Source organism: Myotis daubentonii, chromosome 16 (genome assembly GCF_963259705.1).
Source record: "Myotis daubentonii chromosome 16, mMyoDau2.1, whole genome shotgun sequence".
NCBI lineage: Eukaryota > Metazoa > Chordata > Mammalia > Chiroptera > Vespertilionidae > Myotis > Myotis daubentonii.
In genome coordinates this window covers 34,900,462-34,923,780 of record NC_081855.1, presented here as the reverse complement: position 1 = coordinate 34,923,780, position 23,319 = coordinate 34,900,462, and the positions used below count along the sequence as shown (strand labels likewise).

The window sequence follows — 23,319 nt, the reverse complement described above, 5'->3', positions numbered from 1 at the left end:
GATTCCTTTTCCTCATTGAACGTGGAGATAATAGAGACGCCCGCCTCCGAAGGATTGAGAGAGGAAGCATGTCCAGTAGTTTCACCTGAGTAAGCATCCGCTGCTCCTAAGGTACTGTTATGTGTGTAGAGTCGGGACCCGCAATGCCTGCCCCAGTTCTTCCAGTCCAGTATTGATTGAGGGCCTACTACGTGCTCGCTGCTGCTGCTGCTGCTGCTGCTGCTGCTGCTGCTGCTGCTGTCAGGGCACTGGTGCACCTGGTCCTGCACGTTGGCCTCCCTGAAATGTTCGTTAAGGAATGCCTCTGGGAGCAACACCCGGGGAAGGGGAAGCAGGACTGAGAAGGGGAGGAGAGAACCGCCGCGTAGGCCCTACAGAGCTCTGGGGCTGGAACGGCCCTTGGGAGTCCCAGTGGGTCAGTCATTGGCTGGGCCTCCACAGAAAGGAGTGTGACCCTGAGTGAGAGGTTTCCTCTCCCTGGGTCGACCCTCCACCACTGAGCCACGCCGGCCAGGCCAGGACAAGCCTTTCTTAAAGGGGGCGCTGAGCTCTGCCCCACAGTGTCCACCAGGAAAGCCACACATGAAGCCCCTGCTTCCTGAAGAGGCTGTGCCCTGGGAGCGTATGCTCTCAAGGTTGCTGTCAGATTAAAGGAGACCATGGGTGAAAGTGCCTTACAAAAAGGCCTGGCGCAACAGAGCGGGTCTGCAAACCATGACGACCAAAGGTAGCAAGACCTCAGGTGAGCAGAATGGGAGGAAGAGCATCTGGCTTGGACAGCACTTAGCTGCCCAGTGGTGTCTGGATCCTGTTCCTCCCGTACTCCCGGCCGTGACGTGGACAGGACTCCACCCTCGGGGTCCTGCACCTAGCCCAGCCGTGGGCAAACTATGGCCCGCGGGCCGGATCCGGCCCGTTTGAAATGAATAAAACTATTGAAATAAAAGACAGTGCCCTTTTATGTAATGATGTTTACTTTGAATTTATATTAGTTCACACAAACACTCGATCCATGCTTTTGTTCCGGCCCTCCGGTCCAGTTTAAGAACCCATTGTGGCCCTCGAGTCAAAATGTTTGCCCACCCCTGACCTAGCCAGTCTCTCCTGGGCTTGTCAATAAAACTCCTGCACGAGGAGCCTCCTCACTCCACCTGGGGCAGCAGCAGGGGCACCGGCTGAGGGGGCGTCCGCAAGAGGGGGCTGGATGATGGGTGGGAGCTGGGCTGCGGGGCAGTGGTCCTGGCACCTCCAGCTCAGAGAGGCAAGAGGCAGGCAGAACCAGGGAGGTGAGGGCATGAGGGGGGTATGGGGGGATAAGGACACATATATAATACCTTAATCAATAAAGAAATTATATATATGTGGCCGGCAGAGACCCAGGGAGCAAGAATAAGAGATTTCCTTGGCAATGGCCTCTCCCAAGTTGTTGGAAAATGGTATGAAATCTACAAGCAGAAGGCCTGCTCCAACACCCGCTCTGAGGTGTGCCGAGCTGCCTGCCCCACAGGAATCACCCATTCCAGAAGGGAAAAACCCAGTGCCCAGTTTGCTATCAGTTCCTGGAAGGTGTGGTCAGCTGGAGGGAGAGGGGGATGGCCAAGAGTGCAGTGGTGCAGTCTTGGCCCTGCTTTTGTTCACCTTTCTCTCTCGGTCTGTTTCCCTGAAGCAGGTGGGATAGGGGTAGGTCACCAAACCTAGCAAATACAATTACAGGACACCCAGTGGAATTTCAATTTCAGATAAACAAGTAATGTTTTAGTGTAAATGTGCGCCATGCAATTTTGGGGATATACTTACACTAAGAAAAAATGTGTTGTTCAGCCCCAGCCCATCCTGGGTCAGTTGGTTGAGTGTCATCCTGTGCACCGTAAGGTCAAGGTTAGATTCCCCGTCGGGGTGGGTCTGGGAGGCAACCAATCAATGTTTCTCACATCGATGCTTCTCTCTCTCTCTCCCTCTCTCTAAAGTCAATAAAAACATATTTTGGGGGGGGGCGATTGTTGTTTACCTGAAATTGAAGTTTTTCTGGTAACCCTAGGTGGGTGCAGACCATGTGCTAGGCAGGGGAAGGCTGCCACAAAGGCAGACAGGACAGGCCCACCCGCAGCCAGCCAGGGGCAGAGCAGTGACAGAGAGGGGGACACATCAGAGGGCACAGGGGGAATCCTGGGAATCCTGCAGCAGCTGGGCAGGGGCAGGGAAGGGCTGGAGGAAAGGAGAAAGGGGGCGGGTCCCAGCCTAACAGTCCCCGCAGCAGGAATGCAGAAAGGGCCCAGATTGTCTCAGCCCAACCCGACTCCAACCCTGACCCCACGCACCAAGACAGGGACTAGGGATATGAGAGCTCAGCTGGGCCCCTGGGCTCCTGTGCTGACAGGGACTATGGGTGTGAGAGCTCAGCTGGGCCCCTCGGCTCCTGTGCTGTCCTGGGTGACCTTAGGCAACTCTGGCAAAGGTCAGGCTGGGAGGCCTGCTCAGTGGACCGTTCTGCGCATGGGGTTGGCGTGCTGGAGGGGAGTGTCTGAGAGGCGAGGTGGGCTCCACGAGGGCCTTGCAGTTTCTCGTTTGCATAGGAGGACAGGCGTCTGCTACTCGCCTCAGAGGTGACCCGGTGTATCGCTCCTGGGATGCCCACCGCCACCCACGGTTCCCGGCCATCCCTGACAGGGGCCAGTTTCCCCCCATCTATAGGTCCTACCTATCCTTCAAAATGAATCGTAATGATAACTATAAATTACTGGACACATCCCGTGGGCCAGGCTTCTTGTTTCATCTTTACAGCAACATTATGAGGTAAACGCCAACATCGTCCCCACTTTACAGATGGGAAAACTGAGGCTCGGGTGAATTAAGTTAACAAAGCACCTCCCTAGCTAGTCAGCAGTGGGCGAGGACTCAAACCCAGGTCTGTGGGCTCAGGGGCCCCTGCTCCAGGAGTGTCCGTGCCTCTCACACAGCCTGGATTTCAAAGACCTGGTAGCGCCGTGCTCCGTGTCTGCCCTTTGGTCAGGACTCTTGGAGGAAGGGCACAGGTTGGGATTTCCCCCCCTGAATCCTCAGTCCCCGGTACAGAGGAAATAACAGTGTTTGTTGAAAGACTAAATCTTGTTCCAAAATGTACTCAGATCCCTTCCCTGTCCCCCGTCCCTCTTCCTGTCCGCCCAGGCCTTGCAGAAGCCAGCACTTGGACTATGGAGAGCCTCCTGCGTGTCCGCTCTGAGCTGGGCCAGGCCGCTGAGGAAGGAACTAGCCTGTAACTCCCTCTGTCCTGTAGCCTCCCCCCAAAGGAAGCCCCTCGCCAGGCAGGCGCCTGGGCCCCGGGACAAGTCCTTGGTCTCTAAAGGAGATAATGCCTTTGTCCCTTCTCGGATAAACAAACAGAGCCGGCTTGAAGTGTGTCCTGCAAGGTGCAGGAGCGGCGCCCCACCCATGGAGATAGGCCTGGCCTTCCTCCCAAGGTCACGGGCAGCGAGGCCCCGCACGGTGCAGAGGCCACGCTTAGCCCATTCTGCAGGGAAGCCGTGCCTCCACGTTCAGGGTGGGACACGGCTCTGCAGACCCCACCGTGCCCCTTGCCCCTGGGCCCTCTCTTTGAACAAGGCCATCGGCTTCCCTACGTCTGCCCGCCCGGAGCCCACACATAAGCACAAAGCCTCAGAGTCACGCCACACAGGGTACCAGTCACCCCCTGGAGCTTGTGCCTGCTGCTTTTACAGGTCCAGGTGTCTATGTGCACGCACCACCCCGCCACCCATGACCCTGAGCCCCTATACACCCTTCTACTCTTGCCCCTCCTACACTCCTCCCTCCCGCCCCTGCACGGTCAGATCTGAGCCACAGGAAGCAGGGCCAGCAAGTGTGCAAACCAAGAGCCAAGATTGGGGAAGTTTATTTTCCAAGAATCATCTAAACACACAGGGAGTATTTTCAGGCCCTGGCTCCCACCCAGATGCCAAATCTAAACAGGGGGTCAGAGGTCTGCCCGCTGGAGACACAGAGCAGCCAGTGGAGACAGGGTGGGACACGGCACTGCAGACCCCACCTGGCCCTTGGTCCAGAGGCCCGAATCCCTCAGATAACGGCCAAAGGAGGGAGCTGGCATGGGAGCCAAGCGCGGGAAGAGAAGTGACTGAGGGTGGGCCGGGCCCTCTTTATGAACAAGGGGCCGCTGATGGCCCCCTATGATCTCTGAGCGACTGTCAGGAGCCAGAGGGGTCGGCGAAGGGTGGCGGGCAGCACGGGGGGGGGGGGGGGGGGGTGTGATGTACTCAGAAGAGGCGGCTCTCAAGATCACACACCGTGAGAGGGACTGCCCATCAGTCTCAGCCTCCGGGGCGCAGGAGCCAGTTCCAGGGGGTGGCTGCCCACCGCTGGGTGACTGGCCAGGAGTGACCTTGCTGTGAGTGGTGTGCTGACGGCATCTGCTCCCGCCTCCAGGTGCAGGGAGGGCAGGTGGAATGCTGGGAGGAGGCCTGAACCCTGGGCCCCAGACAAGCTGTGCCCATTCTGGCCCCCACTGGCCAGGTTTATTATTGTTTATTATTGTGGGGTCAGGGGGATGGGGGAGGGCGGTGTGCCTTCTGCCCGGGGTTGGAGAGACCAAGGTTCCCCAGTCTCTTGCAAAGAGCTGGGACTTCCTGGTTCTGCTACCATGTTATTCACTGAATGTTGCCTTGAGGGCAGGGTAGGGATGGGAGGTGGGGTGTAGAAGGGGCAAAGGGGAGGTTCGGACTTCTGAGAGCCCTGAGCTGGAATGGGGGGCGGGGTTGGTGTGCCACTTAGATCTTAGATCCCCTGCAGGCAGCCGTGGGAACCAAAGAGAACAGGTTCAGTGTCCACATACCCCCCGCTGACACAGGCTGCCTGCTGTTGCCATGGTGATGCAATGGCACTCTCCTCCCGCCTGCCACCCACAGCTGTGTGGTCACCAGTGAAAGGAGGTGGGTGCTTATTCTTGGTCACGAAGAGGAAAAGGGAGGGGGAGCAGCCCTTTCTCCCTCTTCCCAGGCTTGGCTGGGGGTGGTCAGGGACTCTGCGGGGATCAGGGTCAGAGAGGGTTTGGAGGTCACCTCCTCCAACCAGCTCCCTCCCGCGACCCAGCTTCTTACTTCTCACTTCTCACACTGGGTAACGGGATCCCTGTGGGGAGCCCACCACCTCCAGACAGAGAGCCTGTTAGAGGTGTTGCCCACAGCACCCTGGCCCTGGCCCCGGGGGGAGGGGGGGGCGCAGGGGGTGGAGGCCTCTTCACCCAGCAGGCCTGCTCTTGTCCCCTTCCCCTGGGTCTCAAGGCGCAAGCTCCTCCCAAACCCGGCCCTGCCCTGAATGATGAGGTCTGAGAGCCTGGGGCCCTCAAACCCTGGCTCTGGAGGCCCTTATTTCCTTCTCCCTTGGCTTTCCAGGCCCCCCCCCCCCCACCTACCCCCTCCTAGCCTCCCTCCCTCCTCGGGTCCCAGAGGGAAAAATCATTAGAGACGCACTGGAGGGGTGGGGAGAGTGGTGGTAGGGGCTTCACTGACAACTCCCGAGTGCAAGGTCAGGGGCCCTTGGATCCACCTGTGACTCCCTCTCCTCTCCGTCCTTTTCTGACCCATCAGCTCCTGGGCTACCACAGCACCCCCACGTGCACCCCGTGCGCCTCACCCTGCAGCCCCAGCTCCACAAAGCAAAGACCCTCTGGCAGCTCCCGGTCTCTCCTGCCCAACACCAGCATCCCTAAAACAGCCTACTTTAAGGCCCCCCTACGTCGAGGCCCCCCCCCCCAGACAGCCTCTCCCTCTTGCACACACACCCCCCCCTCTCTTTTCTCCCTCCTCCTCCTCCTCCTCCTCCTCCTCCTCCTCCTCCTCCTCCTCCTCCTCCTCCTCCTCCGGCCTGAACACGGCGGGCTCCAGATGGGCTCCTCCCTGGCCTCCTTCAGGTCCCCCGGATGTCCCTCCCCATGAGGCCCTCCCTGCCCACCTTCCTGCCCCGCTTTCTCCAGAGCACGCAGTGCCTTCTGAGACATCGTACACCGTGTCTGTTTTATTGATGGGAACTCCAGGAGGGCAGGCGTTTTCGTCTGTCTCATTCCCTGCCACATCCCCAGTGTTCAGAACATAGACACTCAAGAAGTATTTCGGAAAATAAATGAACTCTTGTCGCCCACTGCGCCCAGCACAGAGGAGAGGGCGCTGGCTGGGGTCTCCGTGGGCTCTGCGTGGCCTCTGTGCTTTCACTGTGCTGGAGCTCCCGGGTGCCTTCGCATCTCTCCACGTGGGGTGTAGACAGGGAGTTCACACCCACGTGGTCCCTGCTCCGAAGGCATCTCCAGGGAACAGGGGTAGGTTGAGGGGAACGGGGCAGGGGTAGTTGTGGGAGCTCAAAACAGGCCTGAGAAAGGTTTCTCTAAAAATATATCTATATTTCTTTCAATCATCATCCAAGTCCAATCTGGGAGGCAGAGGAAGGGAGGCCCAAGCCCTCTGAGGGCAGAGGGCAGAGGTCAAGTGTCCCGAGGTGAGCCATCATCGAAGGAAGCCAGCCACCAGGCAGGTGAGTGTGGGGGCCAGCAGGGCGGGCAGCGGCAAGGGCAGCAGTCGGCCGGGGGCCTGGGACCTGAACACCGGGCGCTGCCCCCGGGGCTGCAGGGGCCTGACGTTGTCCGTCATCTTCTGTGTCTGCTCACTGTCATAGTACAGCTTCTCAGAGAATGCAAGGATCTGCAGAGGGACAGGGACGGGTGGAGCTGGTGTCCCTGCTGTGTGGCCCCAGGCCGGTCGCCTTGCCCCTCTGAGCCCTACCTCTCAGGTTTCCATGTGGATGAGAATGGGACGTAAAGTGCTGGGCACTGGTGGCGCTCAATTCCCATTAGCCTCCCTGAGCCGAGCGGACAGCTCTGAGGGCCCATGATCACAACTACTGTTGCCATAGAACAATGGTCCTGGGACTTGAGCATGCATGTCACCTGGGGGCTTACTGGACTGCCAGGCCGCACCCCCAGGCTTTCTGATTCAGCAAGGAGTGAGGCCTGAGAATTTGAATGTCCAGCAAGTCTCCAGATGATGGAGATGCCGTGGGCCCAGGGACCACTCTTTGAGAACCACTGTCTGGGAACAAAATACCAGGAGGGCAGGGACTGACTCACTGCTGTATCCCCAGAGGCTCGTGTGTTATAGGGGCTGGAGGACCGTCTGTGGAAGGAATGACCTGTTTTCCCACTGTGGCTACACTGACCCTCTCTCAGCTGCGCCTGACCGGCCGGGCCCTCCACGCAGGCGCCTCTCCCCAGGACACGAGCCCCCTGCCCTCAGCTGGCCGACTCCCACCTCCTTTCCAGGGTGCAGCCTTAGAAGCCTTTTTCTGACACCCCCACCGCAGCCTCTCCCCTCCAGCCCTTAACCCAGAGATGGGATGGCTGGGACCTTTCTTGTCTGTCTCCAGCAGGGAGTGTCTGTGCATTCAACCAGCAGGCCCTCAGCTCCCTGGGGTGCCCCACCTCAGCCCAGGGGACCTCTGGGGGGATCCAGAGAAATCATTTTGGGGAGCTGAGCACTGGAAGGCTGCACCCTCAGCCGGGCCCTGTGTACCTGGTCCACGTGGAGGTGAATGGGCTCCGCAAACACAGTCCAGACAACCTTCTCCTCGCAGCCCGGCGTGGTGAGCGAGCCCAGGTAGCGGTAGTAGTGCCTCAGTTTCTCCTGCTTAGGGAGCAGGTCAAACAGGCTGATGCTCTTCGTCATTGTGGTGCTCATCACTGGTGGGGTGGAGAAAGGGCGCTGTCAGTGGAGGGGAAAAGGGGGTTCTTGAGCCGCTGATCCCCCCTCACACACCTCCCTCTGAGAGCCCGGCCCCCCTTTGGAGAAACAAGTCCCCACCCCTCCCATCACCCCCAGGCTCCCCCTCCTGGACTTCCTGACTCACTGGGTTTGGGAATAGCAGACAAGGCCTCCACCAGCGGCTGGAAGCCCTCATTCTTGGATCCAGCCTGGAACGGGAGGGGAGGGAGCTTGAGAGGGGCTAGTGGGGAGCTGGTGGTGACCCCAATGTGTTCTCCTGGTCTGGGGGTGGGGAGGGCAGGCAGCTTCTGCATCTGAGACTCCGAGAGGCTCTGAGCTTCTCCCCACCCCGCCTCCCCGCCCCCGTGCCCCGGAGGGTGTACAAGTCACTGAGAAACAAGGGGCCTCCCCAGGCCCCTCCTGTTTGGCTCGAATCCCGGGTCTCTGGATCCTAAGAAGCAGCTCCTGGCGGACGGGCCCCACCTCCACCAGGAAGGCCAGCACTGCAATCTCGTCTTTGGGGTCCTGGGCCTCGTTCTTGTTCTCTTTCTCGTGGACTATGTGCATCTGGTGGGAGGTGAGAGAGAAGGAGAGGGAAACTGTGGGGGCTGGACCCCCTTCCCCAGCCAAGGCTCTACCCCAGGAGGGGTCACTCACCTCCATGGCAAAGCGATCCCCGTCCAGGCTGTGCTCCGAGCCTGCATCCAGCACCCTGGACCAGTGCAGGTGCAGCTGCTTGGCCCGGTATGGGGAGGCCAGGCCTCCTCCAGCGACTGTGGCCCCGTCCCCCAGCGACGCCATCACTGAAGGGCACAGGAGGGGCAGAGTCCTGTACTCACCTCCCCTAGCTTCTTCCAACCACTCTTCCCAGCTCCACCCAACCAAGACCTCAACTACGTCCCACCCTCTGTGGGCTTCAGGCCGGGACCTGGAGGGAGGGGACAGGATGGGTGGCACAGCCCTAGACGGTTCCCTGGCCCCCCTATCTGCCTCTCCCTCTGCACACCTCCCACTGCCCCAAACAGGAAACTCCGTGGGTCCCTCCCCTGCTCCAACCCCCCTCCGTGGTGGCCTGGCGTCCTCGGGGGAATAGCCACCTCCTCAGCCCTCGGTGACCTGCCCCCCGGCCCCTCCCAGCCTCACTCTGTCCTCTATGCACACAGAGCCACGTGCAGCTCCCAGGCTGTTTCACATCCACACCTTTGCACATGGTGTTCCTTCATTCCCAGAACACCCCCCCTCCCAGCCCCAGACTGACCTGATGACGTATTGCAAATACTTCTTTCCAAAGCCTGTCCTGCCCCCTCCCTCTCCTCGCCCTCCCTCCGAGCTTCCAGCTTCTCCTCAGCAAAGTGGACCTGGGCCTGTGTGCCCGCCTCGTCCTCAGGGAACCCAGGGGCCCCTGGACCAGTGCCCAGGCCTCCATCCTGCCCACCCGGGACCCACCTGAGTGCCCATTGTTTTGCAGAGTCCACTTCTGCTTCTTGTCATAGCCGGAGAAGGAGAAGGGTCCCAGGTTTTCATCCACCCGTGCCTTGGCGGTGACGATGTTGATGGGGGACTGGCGGTCCTTCTGGCATTGCCCACCCCACTGGTCCGGCGCTGAGCAGGGAGAGAAGGCGGGCTGACTCGGGGTGCCTGGCGCCAGGCTGTGGCCTCCTCTGCTCCTTGGAGGTTGGGACCAAGCACCCAGCTCACGTGTGGCAAGGCCTTGGGCGGGCAGTGATGTGGGGGCGGGCAGTGATATGGGACCGGGTGGGAACAGGGTGGCCAGTAGGTGGCTGTGAGGTCTGGGGGAGGGGACAGCCTCAGGCTGCTGGGCTGTGAGGGGAGAAATGTGGTGATTACCTGTGTGATGGAGTTCAAAGGGGGATGGGAGGGCTCTGGGCAGGTGAGGAGTGGGTCCCCTGGAAGGGCTGGAGGTGGGATGTGACCCAGGGAGGAGCCTGGTGCCTGAACCCTAGTGACCGTGGGCAGCCCTGTCCGCAGAGGCAGGACCAAAGCAGCGGCTGGAAGGCGGTTCGCGAGTTTGAGTAGAAAGTGCAAGTCTCCACTTTACTCGAAAGAGTCAAACGTCTCTCCATCTGCTGCTGCCAATGAAATCCCAGAGGACGCCCCCTCCGGATGACGGTGATGGGGGTGCCAGGGTAGGGCCCCTTGAGCTCAGGGGTGTATACCCGCATGCGTGTGTGCCTGTGTTCAGAGCTGATATGTGGCTGGCGGGGCACCCTTGTCCTTCGTCCTTCCCACCATCCTTGTGTCTCCAAGGCTCGCTGGACTTACCCACGCAGTTTTTGGAGTCCTTGGCTTGAACCGCGTAGCACCAGTGTGACTCTGGAGCAGAGAGAGGCAGGAGTGAGGCCTGTGCGCCTGTGTCCGTGCACCTGTGCAGCCACAGGCCCCTAGGAGCGCACGTGAACTGTGTGCACACAAGCCACACCAGGTGTGTGTGTGTGTGTGTGTGTGTGTGTGTGTGCGCGTGTGCGCGCACAGTGGGTCAGAGGCTGCAATCTCCCTGGAGTCAAAGCCCCCCTGGGGTTGGGGTGGCGGGTTCCTAGGAGAGGACACTTAAGAAGAAACTGTGGGTGGGGATGGGGCAAGAGTCAGTGCAAGAACGTGACTAATCTGCTGGTCATCCTTCCCCAAGACACGGGTTCTGGGGTTCTCCTTTCTCAGGCAGGCAGGGCTCCAAGGCCCCCAGGTTTCTCATCAGCCTCCCCCTCCCTCCTCCAACCCAAACCTGGAAGGGAGGTGAGAGGGGAGGAGGGGGATTAGGACAACAGAGCCAGTTTCTGGCTGCCTTCCCAGAGTTGACCAATGTGGGGGGGATGCCTCCAGGAGATTAGGCTGGCCCCTCCCTCTTCTGTTAGTAAGACCCATTCTTGGCTAAACGTTCACAGCCCCACAGCAAGGAAGACAGCCAAGCCTGTACCCCTGTCCCACCACCCCACACTCCTGAGTTTTGGGACCAGACAGACTCAGGTTCTCATCCCGGCTCTGCCTCAGGCTGGTAGAACCAGCATCTCTGCAGAAAGGCTGCACCACAAACATGCCACACAAATGCAAGATGTTGACAAGAGGGGAGACTGTGCAGGGGCAGAGGGAGCACACGGGAGCCCTCTGCTTTCTGCTCAGTTTTCTGTAACCCTAAACCTGCTCTAATTAAAGTCTATCGATATATATTTTTTTAAAGGCTGGACCAGCAGGGTGGACAAAGCATTTGATCTGGAGCTGGAGCTGGAATTCTGGCTGAGGAGCTGTGGGTTTAGGAGCAAGTCAATCTCTCTACGCCTAAGTTTTATCATCTGTAAAGTGGAACACCACCACCCACCTCACTGGGCTGGGAGGAGGACTAAATGAGATGGCAGGCGTGTTACAGGTAGCCTGGAACTCAGCCAAGTCCCTGTTGAGCCCTTCCCTTCCCTTGCCTCCCTCCCTCTGGCCTCTTGTAAGTGCACAGATGGCAAAAGCCGAGTTGGAAAGAATTCAGGGATGAGGAAATTCCTAAGAAAAGCACGGCTTCCCACTCAGCCTGAGCTCAGTCCTCTGAGCATCCCTCCATTCCCCCCACCTTCTTGCCTGGGCCGCCCCCCATCCAAACCCACCTTCTCTGGGGTCCCTGGAATGGGGACAGGGTGGGGAGGGAGCCAGGAGGAGGTCGGGGTCTCGCTAGGGAGTGGGAGGAAGAGTTTGAGGCCAGGAGTGAGCACTCACAGAAAGCTGGACACCCTCTTGCTCCAGGACCCTCAGAACCACTTTGGGTGTTCCAGTCCCTCAGCTCTGGGTCAGCCCGCCTCCTTCCCCGGCCCTCTTGGAGGGGGCCAGGCCCCTGCTGGGACAGCCGCTTCCAGAGGGACAGTCCCTGAGTGTCTTTCCCTGGACAGGGCTCTGCTGCCCCTGGAGTTGCTGCCTCTGGAACCCCCATATGGGTCAACTCTGCAAGGGCGAGCGGCCACTCCCATGCAGGCCCCTCTGTGGGTGGCAGAGCTCTGATGCTGGAGCGGACCCCTGGCTGCCTCTGGCTTAATCTCTCTCTGCGGGCGAGTTCACGGACTTCTGAGCCCTAAGTTCTTCCTCAGGCAGGAGTGAGTGTCCCAGGAGACGGTGAGTGGGAGGCCACCTGCCCCAGTGACGAGCTCCTTGTTACAATCCTCCTGTGTCTTCACCTCTCAGAGGTCCCGGAGGCAGAAGGGGCCTCCAAGGTCAAGTTGGACTGGAGGCTCATGGGAAAGCCACTCCAAGGGAAGCCTTCCTTAGACCAGAGTCCTGGGAGTCAGCTGTGAAGGGCGGAACCCCCTCTGAGCCTCCCCAGGGCCTCTTTGGTTCAGGCTAAGCTTTCTTAGGAATTTGCTCTTTCCTGCCAGCGACGGCTCCTGCGTTTGTAATGGTAACCTCTGATCCACTGTCTTAATCATAGAAACTTTTGACCTGCTTGGATGAATGCTCTTGTAACTACCCTCTTCAGGAGGCTGGAGCCAGGAAAACACAATGTTGATGGGGCCAAGGCCAGGGGTCAGGTCTGTCTGTGGGCCGAGGGTAGAGAGGTGGCTTTTAGGCAAGAGGTGGCAGGTCGCACACCCGCTCAGGTTCCTGTATTTGTTCACCGTTCACGAGAGGGCTGCCCTTGCTGAGGGTTACCCGCCTGTCTCGGCCCCCCCCCGCCCCCCGCCAAGAGGGCCCGGGAAGGAGGGGGGCTACCCTCACCTAGGTCTTGGCTCCAAGCTCCAGGTTCCCCCTACCCTACCTGCCCTAACCAGAAGCAGAGTGAGAGACTAACCACCATGCCAATCACCCAGCCACTGTCCCCCAGCCTTGACGTTCCACCTCTGACCCCCCCTTCTGTAGAGACAACTGAAGAACCTCCCTCCGATGGACCTTGGACACCCCACCCTCCCACTCTGGGGGGAGGAAGGGATCCTGAAAACCAGCTCAGCGAAACCCAAATGTGTCCTGGGCAAAGTCTCTGCAAGTCCTGGCCCGGAGGCTGAGACTGAGGGGCCCCCTATCCTCTCCCCTCCTCTCACGGCAGCAGATGCTCTGGGGACTCAGTGTGCAGCCCGGTCCTTCTCCGGCCTCAAGTTCCCTGAGGGATGGAATGGGTGCAGGAACGCAGGGCCCAGGCCTTAAAAGGAGCACCGGTTGTGTGAGGGGGCAGCTGAGGTCAGGCCCTGGTTGGCTGGCGCAGGCCAGTGGTAGAGCCATCCTAGCCATCATGCACCACACTGAGCACATACACCCACTGGCTTATGGGGACCCTTAAAACCACACGTGAAGTTAATTACTATCCTGCTTTGTAAATGAGAAAACGGAGAGTGACTTACCCGAGGCCACACAGCCACAGAACACCCGAATTAATTGCAAAACCTTTCTCTTTCTACTGAGCCTGTCTGCTTAATAGGTTTCAAAGGTCCAATTCTAAATAATAATGTTCAGCCCTGGCTGGTTTGGCTCAGCGGACAGAGCGTCGGCCTGCGGACTGCAGGGTCCCAGGTTCGATTCCAGCCAAGGGCACATGCCTGGGTTGTGGGCTCCATCCCCAGTGTGGGATGTGCAGGAGGCAGCCAATCAATGATTCTCTCTCTTCATTGATGTTTCTATCTCTCCCCTTCCCTTCATCTCTAAAATCAATAAAAGGAAATTAAAAAAATAAAATAAATAGAAATGTTCACGTCCTGCTGTGAAAGGGAGGAACACACTTACCCCTACCCGCCTCCTGGGGTCTTTCGGCTGTGGGATCACCAGATAGACTTGAGACAGATTAACAAGAGAAAATGACCAAGTTTAATCTCGTATGTACGTGTGGGAACCCCACATGCATGAGCGGTTCCGAGAAAGGGAAAATGAGGTCCATATGGCATTCTGGGCTAAGGATGAGGTAAGGCAGTTCACACCCAAAACATAAGAAGAGCGGGTGCTCAGTAGTTAGAAGTCTGCCCTGCCTCATAGCTAAGTCATAAAAGGTCAGTTCTGGTAATGACTCTTCTGATTGGCAAGGCCCCAATTTAAAGTCTTCCAGGGAGAGGTAACAGTTTCTCGATTGCCTTCAGCTCAAGATAAGTCACAGGCCCAAGTGGCACATCGCAGGGAGTCCTGCTCTGAACCCTTTCACTGCCTTTTTTCTCTTTCCTCCTCTCCTGAGAGTCGCTGCAAGATGCCCCTCAACCCGGCCCTCCTCCCCCAGGCCGCCAGGCTGTCCTGCGCCCCGTCCCGCACCCGCTCCCCCTGTGCAGAGGCTCCCTCGCCCCGCACTCCGCGCTCCGCTCCACGGGAGGAGCACCTGGCTTTGGAGAGGCGGTTTGGTCTTTGGAGAGGCGGTTTGGTCTTTGGAGAGGAGGTTTGGTCCGATGGGCACCCAGGACCGTGGTTAACTTTAGGGGGAGCTGAGCCGGGGACGCGCAGTGGGGGCTTCGGGAAGGGGGTGGGCCCCGGGAGGCGTAGAAAAGGTGCTTCCCGGTCCCTGCGCCCCGCCGCTGGAAGCGCCTTCAGTTCCTTATCAAATATTAACACATTTCTCCTGCCGCCTCCCAACTAGGAGAATAATTAAGAGCTTGGCCTCACCATTAATCTTTAAACGAAAATCACCCCGGCCGGAAAGACCGGCTCAACCGGGGACCTCGGGTCTCCGGGTGTCCCCAGCCGGGCTCCGGACACAGCGCGGGGAGGCGGGGAGGCGCGGGAAGGCGGCAGCCCCCGGGGACGAGGAACTCAGGGTCGGCGGCGGGGGTGCCAAGGCCCCGCCACACCCAGTGTGTTGCAGTAGCTCCGGGCGGAGAGGAAGGGTCAGCCCCCCAGCCCCCAGCCCCCGGGGCGCACAGCGACAAACGGGGGCACCAGGAGCCGCCTGCGACGCCGGAAAGGGCGAGAAGCAGCGGCGCGCGTCAAGGCGGCGGGAGAAGCATCCTCCCCACGGCCCCGCGCGCTCCTCTCGCCCGGGACCGCCGCGCACCCGCGGGCACACGCTTCCCCCGCACAGCACGTGGTCGTTCGTGTGCGCCCACGAGCTCGCTCACGCCCCGGCCGCCCGCAGTCGCCGTTCCCCGCGCACGCGCCGCCCGGGACGGACGCGCAACCGGCGCGCACCGGTGGCCGCGGGCGCAGCCTGGGCCGGAGCGCGGGGCTGGGGGCGCGGGCGGGCCACCCGAGGGCAGGGGCCGGAGCCCAGGCGTTCACCTGCGCGGGCCAAGGGCCGGGAGGCGGCGAGGGCCAGGAGCGCCAGCAGCAGCCGCATCCTGCGCGGGAGCAAAGACGCCGCCGAGCCGGGGGTCGCACGCCGAGGAGGCCGCCGTGGGTGCTGCGGCCATAAGGGCCGGGGTTTTATAGCGGAGCCGCGACGGGAGGGAGCCCCGATCCACGGGACGCGGGTAGCGGCTCCTCCCCCTGGCGGGGCCTCCCCTCCCCTTGTCCTGAAACCACCCACCCACCCCCCACCCCGCTCTAGGCAACAGGCACCCCCACCGATTCTGCGTCCTCTCCTCTCAGAGGAGCACCCTCCCCCCCCCCCTCAACCCCCTACCCGCCACACCCCGTTCCACACCATCCCTGGTTTGGGATCAGGGTAGCAGCATCGCAAGGTGCTTGAGCCACGCAAGGTGCCCGGATTCCTGACTTGGACCATTTTGGCGCGGCCCCGGAGCAGCGCTCTCGCCTCTGGAGAAGCCCGTGGGGACCTCGGGGTGCCTCTGGGGTCTCGGGGGCCTCAGGACGCCTAGGGTTGGGGCGGGCTGTGGAGGTAGCCTGGGAGGGAGGACAGAGTTGAGGATGCGCGTTGGTGTGCGCTGACTCCGGCGTCGCCACTCGGAGGGTTGCGTCTCTTTCCCAGGCAGTGGCCGCTGATCCTCTGTCCCATTTCGTTTTCTCTTTCCTCCCAGGCTGCTCCCTAAGAACTTAATTTCCAAGCAGAACAAAGACCCTTCTTTCAACAGAGTGAAGAGGCCCCTAAGTTACCGTGAGTGTCCATGTGATGCCCAGAGCAGGAGGGGGGCGAGGGGGCAGAATTGAGAAATGAATTGCAAAGGAGCTCCATGAGAGCGCAACCTGCGGGGTCAGGGCGGGGGGCCCGGGTCCTGTGGAGCCACCCGCCACCCCTGAGATGAGAGGGAAAGAAGAGATGGTGTCTGAATGGAGCCCTAGTTCTCTCCTGCGCCAGGATCTCCCGACGAGTTTAGGGAGAGACGAGCTCCCTTGAGGGAAGCCTAGCCTTTGGGGCGATGGGGCAGGGGTGGGGGCCGCAGGGAGGAAGCTGCCTCTCGATTCGGGAGGGTGCGGAGCTGTGCGTCCCCGCGGCAACGCCTCTGGTCTCCTTGGCGGCTCTGACAGCTCTCCTCTCTCCTCCTCTCACTGCGCATGGGGTGCGGGCCTCCGTGGCAGTTTGGGAATCTCAGACTTGGGTGAGGAAGAGGGATGGGGAGCCAGGCAGTGGGCCGGGGCCCCCCTCCATCAACAGGAAGCCCCCCATTTTCTGATCTAGGCCCTTTCCCTGCTGTTGTCAACTGCTCAGCCCCCACCAGCCATTGAACCTAGGCTCGGGACCTCTGAAAAGGGATTGCCTCCCCAAGAATACCTGGGGAAAGGGGCTTCCTTCTTGGGTAGAGCTTCCCCCCGCCCCCTCTCCTGGCCCAGGATCACTCAGCCCCAGGAGCACCTTTGATCTTACGGAGGCAGAGGCCCCCCCCCTCAGGCTCCAGGTTGGGGGGGTGGGGTGGGGGGGGCCTATTGTCCTCACTGCTTTAGACTTGAATCACCAGTCTGGTCCTGGGAGGGATTTCCCCAAGGGCCTTTTTGGGGAAGTGGATGGTTGTTCTCAGGGCTATAAATCCTTCAGGACCGTGGACGGGCAGGGAATGAGGTCTACCTCAGAGGGTCCAGTGACCCCAGGCCAGCCCCACCTGGCAGGAGAGAGACTTGGAAACATTTGTGGGGTTAAGGGACTGTTGATCAGCGACTCTCAATTCACTTCAAAACCCATTGCATTGGAGCCCCCAGGGGAGAGGAGTGTGGGAGGGGGAGCTGCTCCCTAGGTAATTATGCTCTTCTCAGGTCGGTGCACCCCTATTGTGTTTTGGGGCCAGCAAGATGGGGAAGGAGAGCCCGGCTGGAGTGGCTCAGTTGGTTGAGCATCATCCTGTACACCAAAAGGTTGCAGGTTTGATTCCTGGTCAGGGCACATACCTGGATTGTGATTTTTAAAAAATGCATTTTATTGATTTTTTTACAGAGAGGAAGGGAGAGGGATAGAGAGTTAGAAACATCGATGAGAGAGAAACACCGATCAGCTGCCTCCTGCACACCCCCTATTGGGGATGTGCTGGTAACCAAGGTACATGCCCTTGACCAGAATCGAACCTGGGACCCTTCAGTCAACATGCCAGCGCTCTATCCACTGAGCCAAACCGGTTAGGGCCTGGATTGCGATTTTTGATCCCTGGTTGGAGAATGTTCAGAAGGCAGCCGATTGATCTTTCTCTCTCCCTCCCTCCCTCTCTTTCTTCCTCCCTCCCTCTCTCCCTCTCCCCCTCTCCTCCACCCCCTTTTCTCTTAGGATATCTTGGATGAGGATTTAAAAAAAAAAGCTTGGGCAGGGGAGGAGGTAAAAGATGGGCATCACTACCCTGGCTGGGTAGCTCAGTTGGTTAGAGCCTCACACCGAGGTTGTGGGTTTAATCCCTGCTCTTCCTCTGACTCAGGGGCAACCTTGGGCAACCTTCCTACTCCTCTCTTTTTGCAACTTCCTCATCTCTAAGGTGGGGATGGCAATCTCTGCCCTTCTGACCTCTGCCAGTAAAGTTACTGGGCTCGCTGTGAGCCTGCCCCTCCCAGCCCACACTTCACAACCGTCCTGGTGTCTGGGTGTCACGCTGACCCGAGACAGATGCAGAGTTGAATCATAGTTCTCATCCTCTGAGGATCTGCACGTACAAGGCCCTTCCAGGAACAGGAGGGGGGCAGTGGGCAAGCCAGAAGGCTTGGCGGTCAGACAACTGTGGGGTCACATCTGGTCGCCTCCACTTGCTCTGATGTCAGCAGAGCCTCAGTTTCCCTCATCTGTAAAGTGAAAACCATACCCCTCACTTCCTCTTAGGTTACTGTGAGCATTCAGTGAGCTGAAGCCAGGTGGGACACATTAGTACACGTGACCATGACCTCTCAGTGGAGGTCCCTCCTCCTGGATTAAACCTGACCTGAGGCAGGTGTGGCTGTAACATCAGGTGGCTGGGGACATGGGGCTGAGTCCAGGGAGGGGCCCTGGCATCATGGTTCTTCCTAGATTCCAAGGCTTAGGGCGGGATGAGCAAGGCTGAAGGGCAAGAGGGAAGCCCCAACTGCAAGGGCCCTGAAAATGTGAGTTTCGGACTCAGCCCTTCCTGGGACTCTGATTGGCAGAGTGGGGCGGAGGCACCTATCTCAGCACTGCACTCGTGGTATCCACAGGTGAGAGGAAGGATTGAACATATCTCAAAACAGAAAACTACCTGCGTTCAAGGGGTGACATGGGCAGACAGAGTGTGTAGCAAAAACTTCTAATGGGCTTTGGCATGGCACCGCCCTGGTTCACATCCCAACCTGGACACTTACTCTTCAGTGTTCTGATCAGCAAAATGAGAACAAAGACACTTCCCCCCCATAGGTATGGTTAGGATTTAACTAGATGATGCTGGGTAAAGGGTCTGGTAGAGGGCGAGGCACTTAGAAAGCTCAATAAACCTCAGCTGTAATCACTGTGAGGGCAACAGTGGTATATGCCCGTGAATATTACAGGAGCCCAGGGCAGTGGCACCTCACCCAGCTGGAGGCCGGGAATCTAAGAAAGCTTCCTGGAGGAGGTGAGCTGAGTATTAGAAGACAAGTAGTTGTTAATCCCCAAAAGGAAGGGAAATCCAGGCAGAGGAAACAGAATGAGAAAAGGCGTGGAGGTGGGCTGGGTGGGTAGGAGCATCACGTGAGAGGGGAGAGTGCTGAGAGGAAACTGGAGAGGTATTTGGCACCAGATGGGTAGGATTTGTTAGTTGGGATTAGAAGGCTGGACTGATCTGTCCTTCGATAAGGGGTAGATATCAAGATCCTGATTTTATAGGCCAGGAAACAGACTCAGCCACTCAGCCCTAGAAAGGGACAGGGATCCTTGAGTTACAGAGAGGAAGCTGAGGCTCAGAGAGGGCAGTGACTCGCCCAAGTTGCCCAGCAAGGAGAGAACAGAGCTGGGATTTGAACCCTGGTCTCCCTCACCCCGATGTTCTTTCCATGCCATCTCATTCCCCGAAACACACCTTTCTTCCATGGGGACCCCCAGCCCCCAGCTCCCCTTGCTTTCTGCAGTCTCCTCTTATTAGTAGATAAGTAGGTTTGCAGAGACTGCAGCTTTTGCATCCCTGGATATTGAGATTAAACCCACATGTAATACAAGGTTTAACCAATAGCCTCAGCTCCACCACTCCCCAACCTGGATCTCTGCCATAGTCTAGCAGAGACAAGAAAGCTCCTTTCCTGCCAGCATCTGTGGAGGCTGCAGTCCCTCTCCCCCCACCTTCAAACCTACCTTCTTTCTCTGCACTGTGGAGAGAATCCCGCGGGAGCAAAAAGGGGGGGACAGAGAGAGTGCTGGGGGTCCTCATGGGGAAAGACAAGGGCTTCCTTTTTAGAGGGACTGGCAGGCACTTCTGCCCCTGAACATTTTGAAGTCATAACAGCAGGAACAAGCACGGAATAATCTGGCTCCGGAGAGGACATATGTTCTGTTCCTGCCCTGCAGAGCTCAGGAAAACTCCCCCATGGCTCTCCCGCCCCTCTCCGCGTCTCAGCCGCCAGAGCCCAGGCTGACAACAGCAGGAGGCTGAGATCTGACAGCACTTCCTTGCATTTTCCAAGTGTATTCATTTACGTTCTGGCTTTGTAGTGGAAGGACCTCTAAGGAGGGCGATGAGGGTGCAACCAGGTGGGGAGAAAAGGGAAGAGCCACGCAGGCAGCCTGGGGGGAAGGGGGGACAGTCCCTACTCCATGAATGCTGTGGCAACAACTTCTTTGTGGGTGTGCGGCATGTGAGCATGGCGAGGGGGTGGGGATGGGGAGAGGGGGGTGTTGTAGTTTCCTTTTCTCTGATTATCCAGATAATATCTACTCAATGTAGAATCTTTGGGAAGAAGCAAGGGGGAAGCGTGACCAATAACCTTGTCTTCTAAAGGCAACCATTTTATAATTTGACATAGTTTTAAGGGAAAAAAATCTTAAGAAAATAACCTTACTGCATCCGTTTCATTTTCCAGCCTTCCCTTTTAGTCTTTATCAACATGCAAAACACTATTGACATAGTGAACAACTTAGCGTCCTGCTTTTTAACTTTCACATTTTACTGTAAACATGAGTCCGTGTTACCTCACAGCCGCCACAAATGTCACCTTGCAGCTTCACAATGTACCGAGTGTTAAAAAAACAAAAATAGCCGAAGCCGGTTTGGCTCGGTGGATAGAGCGTCGGCCTGCGGACTGAAGGGTCCCAGGTTCGATTCCGGTCAAGGGCATGTACCTGGGTTGCAGGCACATCCCCAGTGGGAGATGTGCAGGAGGCAGCTGATCGATGTTTCTAACTCTCTATCTCCCTCCCTTCCTCTCTGTGAAAAATCAAAAAAATATATTTTAAAAAACACACACAAAATAAAAATAAATAAATAAATAAAAGACACCAAAAATTCAACTGAGTAAATCTGAAGCTCTAATGGGCTTTATTAAGCAATTCATGAATTGGGGTCTTAGAAAAAGTTCCCCTCCCCCAACCTTTCCCCTTTGGTAACCATCAGCTTGGTCTCTATTATCTGTAGATCTGTTTCTGTTGCGTGTGTGTTTTTTTAATATATTTTTATTGATTTCAGAGAGAGAGAGAAACATCAATGATGAGAATCATTGATTGGCTGCCTCCTGCATGCCCCACACTGGGGATCGAGCCCACAAACCGGGCATGTGCCCTTGACAGGAATTGAACCCAGGACCCTTCAGTCTGCAGGCTGACGCTCTATCCACCAAGCCAAACAGGCTAGGGCTGTTGTGGTTTTTTAAATTGATTTAATATTTTTTATATTCCACAGAAAAGTGAGATTGAACAGTATTTGTCTTTCTCTGTCGGACTTATTTCACTTAGCATAATACCCTTTAGGTTCACCCATGTGGTCACAAATGGCAAGTTTTCATTCTTTTTCATTGCTGAATAATATTTCATCCTGTATACTATCATGTCCATCTATTGATGGACACCTAGGTTGCTTCTATATCTTGGATATTATTAGCAATGCTGCAGTAAACAAAGTGGTACGTATATCTTTCCAAATTAATGTGTTTGTTTTCTTTGGATAAATACCCAGAAGAATAATTTCTGGGTTATGTGGAAGTTCTAGCTGTAAATTTTTGAGGAATCTCCATATTGTTTTTCATAGTAGCTGCACTAATTTACAATCCCACCAACAGTGTAGGAGTGTTCCTTTTTCTCCACATCCTTGCGAACACTTCCTACTTGTTGATTTATTGATGATAGCCATTCTGACAGGTGTGAGGTGATATCTCATTATGATTTTAATATTCATTTTCCAGATGATTAGTGATGTTGAGCATCCTTTCATTTGTCTGTTGGCCATCTGGATGTCCTCTTGGGAGAAATGTGTATTCAGATCCTCTGTCCATTTTTTAATTGCATTGTTTTTGGGGAGGGGTGTTTGCTGTTAAAATTGTATGAGTTATTTTTTAGATTTGAATATTAACCTCTTTGTTAGATGTATAATTTGAAAATATCTTCTCCCCTTCAGTAGGCTCTCTTTTCGTGTTGTTAATGGTTTCCTTTGCTGTGCAAAAACTTTTTAAATTAGTGTAGTCCCATTTGTTTATTTTTTCTTTTGTTTCCCTTGCTCAAGGAGATATATCCAAAAAGACAGTAATAAGAGCACCATCAGAGAGTTTCCTGCCTTTGTTTTTTCCTGTGAGTTCTATAGTTTCAAGTCTAACATTTATCTTTCATCCATTTTGAGTTTATTTTTGTATATTTCTTTTTTTGCATGTCTGTACAGTTTTGCCAACATCACTTATTAAAGAGACTGCCTTTACCCCACTGTATATATTTGCCTCCTTTGTCATGGATTAATTGACCATATAAACAAGGATTTATTTCTGGGCTCTCTATTCTGTTGATCTATGTATCTGTTTTTATGCCAGTACCATACTGTTTTAATTATTGTAGCTTTGTAGTATAGTTTGAAGTTAGGGAGCCTGATACCTCTCACTTTATTCTTTCTCAAGATTTCATTGGCTATCCAGGGTCTTTTGTGGTTTCATATAAATTGTAGGATTAGTTCTAATTCTGAGAAGAATGCTATTTTAATAGGGATTGCAGTGAATCTGTATATTACTTTAGGTGGTAAGGACATTCTAACAACATTAACTCTTCTAATCCATGAACAAGATTTATCCTTCCATTTGTTTATATCTTCTTAAATTTCTTACTTCAATGTCTTACAGTTTTCAGAGTACAGTTTACACCTTTTTGGCTAAATTTATCCATAGGTATTTTATACTTTTTGATGTGATTGTAAATGGGTTTGTTTTCTTAATTTCTTCTTCTGATTGTTATTGGTGAATAGAAATGCAATAGATTTCTGTAGATTGATTCTGTATCATCCTTCAACTTTACTGAAGTCATTTATTAGTTCTAATGATTGAGATTTTTTATCATAAGAGGATGTTGAATTTTTTCATATGCTTTTTTTCTGCATCTGTTGAAATGATCATATGGTTTTAGTCCTTTATTTTCTTAATGTAATATATCACATTGATTGATATATGGATGTTCAACCATCCTTGCATGCCTGGGATGAATCCCACTTGGACATAGTGTACAATCCCTTTAATTAATTGTTGAATCTGTTTTGCTAACATTTTGTTGATAATTTTTGCATCTATGTTCATCAAGGATATTAGCCTGAATTTTCTTTTTTTGTAATGTCTTATCTGGTTTTGGTGTCAGGGTAATGCTGGCATCATAAAATGAGTTTGGAAGTGTTCCTTCCTCTTCAATATTTGAAATACTTTAAGAAATATAAGTATTGCCTGTCTGGCATGGCCCAGTGGTTGAGCACTGACCTATGAACCATGAGGTCAGGTTCTATTCCTAGTCAAGGCACATGCGCCGGTTTTGGGCTTCATCCCCAGTGTGGGATATGCAGCCAGTCAATGATTCTCTCTCATCATTGATGTTTCTCTCTCTCTCTCTCTCTCTCTCTCCCTCCCTCTCCCTCTCTCTCTCTCTCTCTCTCTCTCCTTCTTTCTGAAATCAATCAATAAACATATATATTTAAAAAATAAATATAGGTATTAATTCTTCTTTAAGTGTTTTGTAGAATTCATCTGTGAAGCTATTTGGTCCTCAACTTTTATTTGTTGGGAGTTTTTTTATTACTGCTTTAATGTCACTGCTAGTAATTGGTGTTTTTAGATTTTTTATTTCTTTCTGATTCAATCTTGGAAGGTTATATACTTCTAAAAATCTATTCATTTATTTAGATTATCAAATTGGGGGATATAATTGCTCAGA

General features: G+C 55.5%; 2 protein-coding genes across 3 annotated transcripts in view; one reads left to right on the top strand and one right to left on the bottom strand.

The window, feature by feature from the left end:
* Positions 1-6,009: 6,009 nt before the first annotated feature.
* Positions 6,010-15,061, bottom strand: CA4 (carbonic anhydrase 4). The gene is made up of 8 exons (XM_059669745.1): positions 14,928-15,061; positions 10,041-10,091; positions 9,204-9,359; positions 8,415-8,560; positions 8,241-8,324; positions 7,903-7,966; positions 7,569-7,735; positions 6,010-6,701 (listed from the first exon to the last, which is right to left on the bottom strand). Exons 1-8 carry the CDS (start codon positions 14,983-14,985, stop codon positions 6,507-6,509), a joined length of 921 nt encoding a protein of 306 aa, XP_059525728.1. The 5' UTR covers positions 14,986-15,061; the 3' UTR covers positions 6,010-6,506.
* The window catches only part of ZNHIT3 (zinc finger HIT-type containing 3), a 24,293-nt gene continuing 15,881 nt past the window's right edge, over positions 14,908-23,319 (top strand). Inside the window, exons 1-2 of one of the 2 annotated variants that reach the window (XM_059669748.1) lie at positions 14,908-15,041; positions 15,626-15,702. The gene's annotated coding sequence lies outside the window, so the exon portion shown is untranslated. Of the gene's footprint in view, positions 15,119-15,625; positions 15,703-23,319 lie in introns of both variants that reach the window. The other variant, XM_059669746.1, reaches the window with a different exon arrangement.